Source organism: Triticum aestivum, chromosome 3A (assembly GCF_018294505.1).
Source record: "Triticum aestivum cultivar Chinese Spring chromosome 3A, IWGSC CS RefSeq v2.1, whole genome shotgun sequence".
NCBI lineage: Eukaryota > Viridiplantae > Streptophyta > Magnoliopsida > Poales > Poaceae > Triticum > Triticum aestivum.
In genome coordinates, this window is record NC_057800.1 from 103,069,951 (window position 1) to 103,080,942 (window position 10,992).

Genomic DNA, 10,992 nt, shown 5'->3' on the forward strand with positions numbered 1-10,992 from the left:
GGATTGAGAAACCCTACCTAAAACAAACAAGACAACATGACTCAACGTTACATTCTAGACAACATATCCGTGGGAGTGCAGCCGCCTTGTCGTTTTATGCGTGTGGTGGAGGGTCTCGTGAACTACTGCGCGACATGGAGCAACACATGAATAAGAAGGGGAGGAGGAGCGACGAGAGATGAGACATGACCTATGAGAGCTAGGGAGCTGTGAGGTGGAGAAATGATGCGGAGGAAATGAATCCATAGGCGCACATTGTCGTTGGATAGCTGGTAAACGTAAATGAAAGCATATCTTTGATTAGTCGATATGGTTGGTCCAGACCATTTACTGCACCGTGTTATACAGGGCAACCGCTTATTCATTTCTATCCACGCTTTGACTTAAACGTGAATAGTAGTGTGGTTATTGGACGGATCTCAACGGATTGTGTGGTGCACATATTAGCCCCACTGGACACCACGGCCCATAGTGTGTCTTCCGTTGTACTTTTACATATAAACATAGTGTGATTTAGTACAAGCACCATAATTCAAAAACATTATGTTTCTACTCTAAACATAATGTCCAAATTCAAATTAGAAAAAAAATTCAAAAATCAAACATAAACCATAGGGCTCAAACATAGGGCACCACACACTCATTTCTTCTCACACACCCCCATTTCTAATTTGTAGTAGGGGTAGGGTTAACCTCGATGACATCTTCATCAACACCTTTGAATGGATTGGTAGAGATGCTTCGACTAATTCGAGCAGCTTTGGAGAGAAAGTCCCTCGTCTAGTTTTCCTCGTCTTGTAGTTTGCAAAAACCAATCTTTTCTCTCATTCATATGATAGCAAGTTTTTATCGTATTTGCGAATCAATCTGTGGTTGAGTTGGTTAGGTGGACAGTGATATCCCCAACCCACTAGAGTTCAAATCCTGGTGCTCGCATTATTTCTGAATTTATTTCAGGATTTCCAGCGATGCGCTTTCAGTGGGAGGAAACGTTCCCGTCGACGACGAGGCGCCTACGGTGACTTCGTAAATCTCAAGATGATATGCCGGCTCAGTCTCTCGGAGGTGCTCATAGGGGTAGGGTGTGCGTGAGTACGTTCATAAGGGTGAGTGTATGCGCGTGTATATGAGCGCTTGTGTCTGTATTGATGCTCAGGAAAAAGTTTTATTGTATTTGTTTTAATTTAATATAAAAATGAAAATGAAAATGGACCTAGGCAAATCGACCGGACTAGGGCAAAGCAGCCGCTCGGTGTGGGCGGCTGACCCTGACCTCACCCTGCCGAAGCGTTTTTCCTTCATCGCTCGCTCATCCCTTCAAAAAGGCCCAAACACTATCGCGCACAGCTGCTCGCTCGTCTCACCCCTCCCTCCCTCTTGCGGCGGCCGCAGGCAATTCTTCGGCGGCCGCTGGTCGAAGGCGGCCCTCTGCACCGGCGGATCTGCAGGTGCGGCGCCCCCTCCTCCGTCTCCACCTTCCCATCCCCGCAAGTTGACCTCGGCGTCACCGCCGGCGCCTCGCTAATCGCCCGGCCAAACCCTTTCCGCCCCATTCTCTCCCCGCCGTCTCCACCCCGCTCCGCAATCTCGCACATCGGTTCCGAAGGTACTGTGAGCATTTCAGCCATCTCGTCCAGTGATGATTTTAATCGCAGACTGACCTTTCGAAAATTACGTGTGTGCTCCGTCCAGATCCGCCCCTGCTGGTTTCTTGGCGAGGAACCCTAGCTTGCTCGAGCAATCTTGCCGTCCGTGTTGCCCTGTTATTTACCGTGAGCAATCCGGATTAGGTTTTTTTCCCCAGCAACTTCTAATCTCGCAGATGAATTCCATTCCGTTCTTGCCGCTGTCCTGTTCCGTGGGAAAAATGGAAAGATGATGCTTTGTCCGCCCCGCCGCTAATTCCGCCCTGTTCCTGGTCATTTTGTCCGAAGATTAGGTCGGCCCTGCTTACAGTTCTTGGTTTTGTGAGCGCACGCTAGGTTGATGGATTTGATCTCGGTGGGATGTTTCTACCCCAAATGAAAGGACTTTTGGTGCATTCGCCCATGCCCAGATGCCCTAGTTTTTCTGTGGGAAGCCCCTGCCCTAGGTTTTTGTTTGTGGGAAGCCCCTGCCCTAGTTTTTTTTGTGTCGGTGAAGTCCATGCCCTAGGTTGATAGAGTCAATTTTTGAGGGATTCAATGTCTTCCCGTATGAATCTGGTTCCGGCATGTTCATGGTCATTCGAGCCGGAATTTGCCCTAGTATTTAGGTGTCGACAAAGCAATCAAGTAAAAGTCGCTGGTGGCCACAACTTGCGACAAAATTAAACATAAAATCGCACAATATCTTGTTGAAGGTGCACTCTACTTACCTAGCATCATAAAAATACTATAAGTTGAATTAAGTAATGCACTCTGATCACTGCCGATGCCTCACTCCCCACCCGCCCAAGCCCTGCGCGCGCCTGCAATCTTAATCCCGGCTTTGGATGTTGATCATTTTAGTCATCTCATTCAGTGATGACTTAGTTGCAAACTAACCTTCGCGAATTGTGGGTGTGCACCATCCAGATCCACCCCTGCTAGTTTGTTGCTTAGGGAACCTAGCTGGCTTGAGCAATCTGGCCAATTTTTTTTGCCCTTTATTTTTTCCCCAGCAACTCCTTACATTGCAGATGAATTCCATTCCCTTCTTGTCGCTGTCCTGTTCCGTGGGAAAAACGGAAAGAGGATGCAGTGTCTGCCCCGCCGCTAATTCCGCCCTGTTCCTGGTCATTTGTCCGAAGCTAATAATTGTGGGTTCAGTTAGGCCCCCCCGGCTTAATTGTTTCTTGGTTTTGTGAGCGCACGCTAGGTTGATGGATTTGATCTCGGTGGGTTGTTTCTACCCCAAATGGAAGGACTTTTGGTCCATTCGCCCTAGTTTTTTGTGGGAAGCCCCTGCCCCAGTTCTTTTTGTGGGAAGCCCCTGCCCTAGTTTTTTTTTGTGTGGGAAGTCCCTGTCCTAGGTTGATAGAGTCAAATTTTCGAGGGATCCAATGTCTTCCTGTATGAATCTGGTTCCGCCATGTTCCTGGTCATTCAAGCTGAAATTTGCCCTAGTATTTAGGTGCCAGCAAAGCAATCAAGTAAAAGTTGCTGGATGCCAGAAGTTGAGATGAAATTAGACATAAAATCGCACAATATCTTGTTGAAGGTGCACTCTACTTACCTAGCATCATAAAAATAATGTACTTCGAAGTAAATAATGCACCATGCTCACTGCCGACACCTCACTCCCCACCCACCCAAACCCTGCATGGCTCAAATGCTGTGTGCGCCCGCAATCTTAATCCTGGCTTTGGATGTTGATCATTTTAGTCATCTCATCCAGTGATGATTTAATAACAAACTTACCTTCGCAAATTGTGGGTGTGCACCATCCAGATCCGCCCCTGCTAGTTTGTTGCTGAGAGAACCTAGCTGGATTGAGCAATCTGGCCAAATTTTTTGTGCCCTTTATTTACTGGGAGCAATCTGGATTTTTTTTTTCAGCTACTTCTGATATCGCATATGAATTCCATTCCATTCTGGCCGCTGTCCTGTTCCATTAGGAAAATGGAAAGAAGATGCTGTGTCCACCCTGTTCCTTGTCATTTTGTCTAAAGCTGATAATTGTGGGTTCAATTAGGTCCGCTGTGCTTACAGTTCTGCTTGGTTTGTGAGCGCGCGCTAGGTTGATGGATTTGATCTTGGCGGGTTGTGTGAACCCCAAATGAAATGAGTTTTGGTGAATTCGCCCTTGCTCTAGGTTGATAGAGTCAATTTGAGGGATTCCAAGTCGTTTTTGCATCTGTTTCTGACTCTTGATCCGCCCTGTTCCTGCTCATTCTAGCTGAAATTTGCCCTAGTATTTAGGTGCTGGCGATGCAATCAAGTAAAGTTCGTTAGAGGTCACAAGCGGAGACGAAATTAGAAAATAAAATCACACAATATCTGGTTGAAGGCGCACTCTACTAACCTAGCATCATAAGAATAATGTACTTGAATTAAATATTACAAGCTTCTTCCTATTTTCTTATGCAATAGAGCAGGTCAGTTGGTATATCATGGTTATCTTGGTTACGTAAGCGTGATATTTACTATCTTCTGGCCTGTCGAGGTGTCCTATGGCAACTAGCGCTGGGAGCTTGGGGAAGTAGGAATGTAGAACTCATGTTTTGAGCCTTGAATGGGCTGATGGCTTAAACAGCCAATGCTGTCTGTAAAAGATCTTATACACCATACTGGAACCTTTTCCGTAAAAAGAACAGACAGTGTTATATGTAAACATATATTTACTCTATTTAAGTACTTCATCCGTCCCATAATATAAGATGTTATTACAACCATCATACGAGTACATTGATTGTAATAACATCTTATATTTTAGGACGGAGGGAGTACTCCCGAATAAACAAATACTGGGTCCCAGTTTTACAATGACTAAACTGCATGATCGCCAGAATTTAGTTCACAAGTTTGTTACAAATATCTTCCTGCTTATTCAATCCCATGCTTCCAACACGTGCCTAGATTGACACTGTTCCTTGAAATTTTGATCACTGCTTTCTATAACATACTGCATATTCTCTAATTCATGTGTTGATTCTCTGGATTGTTATTGGTACACGTAGCTTGCTGTATATTCATTAAGTATTTACATATCTGGAAGAGTTCCCTTTTTTGGTCTCTATAAATGATCTGATCTTTTTGGACATGAACATTTTGGTGAAGACCATCATGGAAGGACATCTTCATTACATTAAATACTTGCTGTACCACAAGCTTATTGTAAACCATGCAACCCGAAGCATCAGAATTTTTTATTGTACTGCCTAGCTTTTAAAACAAAGAATTAACTAACATGTTCTGATCAATCTAATATTTTCTTGCAGTGCCTTGTGTCGAAGATTTCAAGATCGTCCTTTTGTATTTGCGTTATTCTTGGTTCACATTGAAGGATTCACATTTTGAGGTAAAATGAGCGGTGCTCCAAAAAGATCGCATGAGGAGGGTAGCCATTCTACACCTGCGAAACGGCCTCTGGACGATAGCAGCTTGTACTCGAGCCCTTCTGGGAAACTCATTCAACCAGGCGGCAGTGATTTCCATGGTCCTTTTGAACATGATGGAAGATTTGCCAAAGTACCACGTGTTGAGTCACGTGATGATAAGAGGCCACCTCTGACACATCGGATGCCTGTTGGCTCCTCCAACTTTGTGGACCACCCGACCTCATCTGACAGCAGATTAGAATCAAAACAAAACAAAGATGCACGGGACACCAAGGTTGACGACCGGGAGGCAAAAGCTGATGCTCGGGATGTCCATAGTGATAGCAGGATTGAATTTCCAGGCAATAAAGCTGAGACTGATGTGAAGACAAACAACAGAGCAGATGACACTGAAATAAGAGTTGACCGGAGGGCGCATGGTGATTTCACAGGTGATGTTGTCAAATCGGATAAGGATAGCCATCCTACTGGAACTTCAAACATAGCCTGGAAAGATAATAAAGACCATAGAGGTAAAAGATATGTTGATCAGCCAGATGATACTGCAGGATGGCGTTTTCTTCGTCCTGGTATGCAAGGCACTGATCAAACTCTCAAGGTTCAAACTATTGTGGAAGAGCGCAGCTCCAAGGATGCACATGAATCTACTGGTGAGAATAAAATAGAACCTAAAAGTGAAGATAAGTTTAGAGACAAGGACAGGAGAAAGAAAGATGAAAAATATAGAGATTTTGGTGCAAGAGACGCTGATAGAAATGATCGCAGAATTGGTAGTCAGCTTGCAGGTGGTAGTGTTGAACGAAGAGAAATTCAAAGGGATGATCGGGATGCTGAAAAATGGGACAGGGAAAGAAAAGATTCCCAGAAGGACAAGGAAAACAATGACCGCGAGAAGGATTCTGCCAAGAAGGATTCATTTGTAGCAGTTGACAAGGAGAACACAATACTGGAAAAAACAGCTTCTGATGGAGCTGTTAAACCTGCTGAACATGAGAGTACAGCTGCTGAAATGAAGACACTTAAAGATGACACATGGAAATCTCATGATAGGGATCTTAAGGACAAGAAAAGAGAGAAGGATGTGGATACAGGAGACAGGCATGACCAAAGGAGTAAATACAATGACAAAGAATCTGATGATACTGGTCCTGAAGGAGATACAGAGAAAGATAAGGATACTTTTGGAAGTATACAGCGCAGGAGGATGGCACGCCCAAAGGGAGGTAGTCAAGCATCTCAACGGGAACCTCGGTTCCGGTCCAAAATGCGTGATGGTGAAGGGTAAGCTTAACACTGCATCTTACCATGTTTCTTGTACTTGATTCGAATAGCATAATAGTGTGTATGGGTATAGCTATCACGAATCACATTCCATTTCTGGAAATTTGCACATCTCTCACTGAGAATGGAAGACGTTTGCCTTCTGACGTCTGTTTACTAGGCAATGATTTTTTTTGTAAGTGATAAGCCCATTGAAAAATCTCACGTTCTTTTATTTCTTCTTGCAGGTCTCAAGGTCAGTCGATTATCTTCATTCCTAGCTAAATAAAATGGAATAATGGATAGTGGTGCTTTTTTCGGAACTGGAGTCATCAACAGCTTAGGATCTAGATAATTTTACATTTCCTTCTCATAAGGTTTTAGTTCACATTGATATTTTACTGCACATTTTCATACTGTGGGATTTAGTGCTCTGACATCCACTTCAATGTTCAAGATCCCTTCACATTTGGGGTGATCCTGTGCACATGCATGTTTTTGTTTTCCTATCATTTGACCAAATCCAGTTGGAGCAAAAAAGGATTAGTTATGATGATCCTTTTATTTGAAACCCTTTTTACATAGAAATTATTGACGAGATTCGGTTTCAAGCCGCATAAAATGATTTCTTTTGCCATGGTCCATTATCACCAGCTTTGTATTTGTTATCTTATATCCTCATCGGTGCAGGTAAATCTGAGGTATCTGCAATTGTATATAAAGCTGGTGAATGCATGCAAGAGCTTCTGAAATCGTGGAAAGAGTTTGAAGCTACCCCAGATGCTAGAAATGCTGAGAATCAACAAAATGGTCCTACTCTTGAAATTCGGATACCTGCGGAGTTTGTTACTTCCACGAATCGGCAAGTAAGTGTACTGATTCCTTAGGTGATTTCTGTATTAGACTTTTTAGTCACGTAATCAATTTCCATGCCTGTGTTGCTGGATTATTTTTCTTTTTTCCTTAAGTAGCATAAGGGAAACAATAAATGATGAACATTTGAAAGTGCATTACTATCTCGCCTTCCATTTGAAATGCTATAGGAGTTTCTTCATTTTTAATTTCACTTTGTTTTTCTGAGGCATGGACGAACAAACTGTTTATCTTACACTTTTTGACATCACGTAGGCTGAAGACTGCATCGCTGCTTTTTTAGTGTTGTTTAACAATTGTAGTGAACTTCTTCCATTAGCTACTTTATCCACTTGTTAAATACTAAAACCCTCTGTTTTGTAGGTAAAAGGTGCTCAGCTTTGGGGAACAGATGTTTATACAAATGATTCAGACCTTGTGGCTGGTAGGTGCTTCATTGTTTTTTTCAATATTCTAAAGTAACTCAGAAAGCCGGTGTTCTAATGACCGTTTCTTTTAGTGTTAATGCATACTGGTTACTGCTCCCCCACATCATCACCTCCACCATCTGCCATCCAAGAACTGCGTGCAACTGTTCGTGTGCTACCACCACAAGACAGTAAGCCTCGACTAATTCTGTGTCAATTCAGTTGGACATGCTTAAAATGTCAGATTGTTGAATCAGTACTCTTATAAAACATGGTATATCTCCCAGGCTATACTTCAACACTAAGGAACAATGTCCGTTCACGTGCTTGGGGCGCTGGTATTGGTTGTAGCTTCCGCATAGAACGCTGCTGCATTGTTAAGGTATTAAGACTGTAAAACTGTACAGAATATTACAATACTTGCCTTTTATTTATTCTGTTGATGCTACAAACTCGTGAAATCCTTTTATTGATCACTGTTTGAAGATTGGTTGCTTAGCATGCTTTACGCTTTGCAGAAAGGTGGTGGTGCCATTGATCTTGAGCCTCGCCTTAGCCATACGTCAGCCGTGGAGCCTACACTAGCTCCAGTTGCAGTGGAGCGTACAATGACAACACGAGCAGCAGCTTCTGTAATTTTCTGATACTCTTTGTTCCTCTCTCTCTTAACAAAATTTTGTTCTATTTTCAGTATTTTAATTTTTCTTCTTGTAACCAGACCTTTGTTTCTATTCTCTACTAAGGTTTTATCAATATGTTTCATGCAGAATGCATTACGTCAACAAAGATTTGTTCGGGAAGTTACAATACAGTACAATCTCTGCAACGAGCCATGGTACTTTCCTGACTTACCTCCTGACCCTTCATTTTTCTGTTCATCAAAGTACCTACATTGCCATTTCTGTGTCATAGCAGTTCTTGTGTTTTTGAGCGCCCATGTCTTCTGCACCTCTGCTTGTAGAAGCTGCTGCCTTGTTCTGTTTTGAGCTAAGGTTGCTCCTAGTAAGCCATTCTTTTTTCTTTCTTCAGGTTAAAGTACAGTATAAGCATTGTGGCGGACAAGGGATTGAAGAAGTCTCTTTATACTTCTGCGAGGCTGAAAAAGGGCGAAGTCATATACTTGGAAACACATTTCAATAGGTACAAAATGACTGGCTTATTGTCCTAACACTGTTTTATGTTTGTTGGCATTCTTATTGACTCTCACTTGCATGTTACTCACTGTCTTTCAAATCTTGTCTTGTTGGCCTTAAGTTCTCGCAGGTATGAGCTGTGCTTCAGTGGGGAAAAGCCTCGCTCCATTGGATCAAATTCCAATGCATCTGATTTGGAACCGGAAAAACACCAGAACAATAGCCACCACCATTTGCAAAATGGAGATAGGGGCGCCACGGAACATGAACTCCGGGACGTGTTCCGATGGTCACGGTGTAAGAAGGCCATGCCTGAGGTTGCCATGAGATCCATTGGTATCCCACTGCCAGCTGAACAAGTTGAGGTAATTTCCCTCTACAGCAAAGCCCACATCATTCTCTCTTTTTTTCTCCATTGGGCATCATTCAACTTTGTTGCGTGTTACCCGTGGCAACGCAGGTGCTGCAGGACAATCTGGAGTGGGAGGATGTGCAGTGGTCGCAGACCGGCGTCTGGGTTTCTGGGAAGGAGTATCCGCTCGCCCGCGTGCATTTCCTCTCGGCGAACTAGCGATGGCGCACTCCGGTAGCAGCAGGCCAGGCCAGGCCAGCCTATGAAGAAACCATTTTCTTCTTTCGTGAATGCTGCTGCTTTGCTGCCGTGCCATGCCAACTTGTTTGTGTATAAAAGAAGGGAAAGAGAAGAGAAGCTGTTGTAGGCCGTGTTGTGCCTGTAATCTTTGTGACACACCAATAACCGTTATATGTCTGTCTGAGAGATGTAATTCTTGGTTCTTGAGTTAGGCAAAACCGGATTATTATTCGCTGATTGTTGAATGCTGGATGCGAGTTGGAACTATTTATCATCCAATGTTTCTTGGTTGTAGCTCATGGCCATTGGTCGTGCCTTCTTTGTTCATAACGATGATGATATGTGGACTTTTACTTGGATGTAGTTGGATGTTTGGGTATTTTTATAAGAAGACGAAACGGAGGGGGAGAGCGGCCGTTGCCGTGCCGTCAGCTCTCAACTGAAGGAGCCCGGCGACGGTGGAGGACGGGCCTGGCTTATCCACACGTTTCCCCTCCCTTTTATAATCCCGCCACCTTTAGCAACGGACGTGCGAAGCCAGCCCGCCAATTAAACCCACCCGCCCTGCGATCCATTCCATTCCTCTCGCCAATGGCAGCCGCGTCAGGAATCGCCGGTACGTTCTCCGTCCGCCCCACGGCGCCGGCGGGCCGGCTATGCTCGTGCGCCGCCGCGGCCGGCGAGGCGAGGTCCCGCGGCGCCGACGGGGGCGGGGGCGGGGCCGGGAAGTGGTGGGCGCCGCTCCTGGGGTGGTCGGGCCAGGCCGACTACATCGACGCCCAGCCGGCGCCGGCGCTGGAGGAGGACCGCGACCGGGCTGCGGGGATGAGGCGGTTCGGGGTGCTGACGGAGGAGAAGGCGCGGCAGCTGCGGCTGCGGATGATGGAGACGGAGAGCTTCCACGACGTCATGTACCACTCCGCCATCGCGTCCCGCCTCGCCTCCGCCCCGCCCGACACCGCCCGCCGCACCAAGCCGTAGCCTGGCCACGCACGCACGCGCGCGCTCCCTTGCCGTACGTGGCCGCCGTTCGAGGTGCAGCTCAGCTCACCGTCCGGCGGGAAGCCATGCACGCGCAGCTGTGTGTTTGTATATAAATAGCAGAAGCTTTTGTTCGTTCGTTCTAGACCGCGGCCATGTTCTCCTCCTGGATTGGGATGGACTGATCAAAGAAAAGGAAAAAAAAAACATAAGTCCTGTAGCAACACTTGCAACCAAGAATGTTGTGAGAATAACAATAATATGGTATGGTATGTACCGCCATTGACGTTTCTCGATCTCTGTTCAATGAGGCGTAGATCCTGATGCTCACAAGTTCTTCCTACTACCATCATCAACGATTTCTGCACTGGCAGTACTCTTTTTTTTCTTTTTTTTTGCGAGGGGTACTGGCACTACTCAATGATGCATGGTGAGACCTTGCAAAAATTCGTCCAGGCCTCGATCGTCCGTCCTTGCGTATCATTGTCTCCGGCGGAAAATGAGTCAAGTCTTTGTCCATCAGGGGTTCAGGACTCGCAAGTGCACGTCGCCCTCCGCGATGATTCATGCACTGATGACTGATCGAGACCGACGTCTGCCTGACTGACTTGTTCTAATCTCATCCTTGTTTGTAGTTTAGGATAAAAGATACTCCCTCCTCCCCATATTGTAAGGCGTATTAGAGCATGGTTAATAAGAAAGCCGGCCGCTGGCTCTATAGCATTG

General features: G+C 45.3%; 2 protein-coding genes across 5 annotated transcripts; both read left to right on the plus strand.

Moving 5' to 3' along the window:
• Positions 1-1,297: 1,297 nt before the first annotated feature.
• Positions 1,298-9,584, plus strand: LOC123060520 (zinc finger CCCH domain-containing protein 13). Of its 4 annotated transcripts, XM_044483277.1 has the most exons (13): positions 1,322-1,606; positions 1,693-1,772; positions 4,901-6,301; positions 6,529-6,536; positions 6,971-7,146; positions 7,517-7,577; positions 7,653-7,751; positions 7,848-7,942; positions 8,079-8,192; positions 8,328-8,395; positions 8,590-8,700; positions 8,815-9,058; positions 9,154-9,584. In XM_044483277.1, the coding sequence occupies exons 3-13, from the start codon at positions 4,986-4,988 to the stop codon at positions 9,262-9,264; spliced, it is 2,403 nt and encodes an 800-aa protein (XP_044339212.1). In that variant the 5' UTR covers positions 1,322-1,606; positions 1,693-1,772; positions 4,901-4,985; the 3' UTR covers positions 9,265-9,584. The 4 variants fall into 4 exon arrangements, with proteins under 4 accessions (XP_044339210.1, XP_044339214.1, XP_044339211.1 ...); XM_044483275.1 differs by lacking the exon at positions 1,693-1,772 and having other exon boundaries at positions 1,298-1,448; XM_044483279.1 differs by lacking the exon at positions 1,693-1,772 and having other exon boundaries at positions 1,298-1,448; positions 8,824-9,058.
• A 281-nt stretch (positions 9,585-9,865) lies between these two features.
• Positions 9,866-10,559, plus strand: LOC123058046 (uncharacterized). Its single transcript, XM_044480877.1, has one exon. The coding sequence runs from the start codon at positions 9,877-9,879 to the stop codon at positions 10,264-10,266; it is 390 nt and encodes a 129-aa protein (XP_044336812.1). The 5' UTR covers positions 9,866-9,876; the 3' UTR covers positions 10,267-10,559.
• The last annotated feature ends 433 nt before the right edge of the window (positions 10,560-10,992 follow it).

What these genes read in the sequence shown, in the direction of transcription:
- LOC123060520 (XM_044483275.1), top strand. Translation starts at nt 4,986, where the DNA reads ATGAGCGGTGCTCCAAAAAGATCGCATGAGGAGGGTAGCCATTCTACA. An exon ending in TGTGCTACCACCACAAGACA is followed by an intron (nt 7,752 to 7,847) that starts GTAAGCCTCGAC and finishes TATATCTCCCAG; the next exon opens with GCTATACTTCAACACTAAGG. An exon ending in AATCTCTGCAACGAGCCATG is followed by an intron (nt 8,396 to 8,589) that starts GTACTTTCCTGA and finishes TTCTTTCTTCAG; the next exon opens with GTTAAAGTACAGTATAAGCA.
- LOC123058046 (XM_044480877.1), top strand. Translation starts at nt 9,877, where the DNA reads ATGGCAGCCGCGTCAGGAATCGCCGGTACGTTCTCCGTCCGCCCCACG.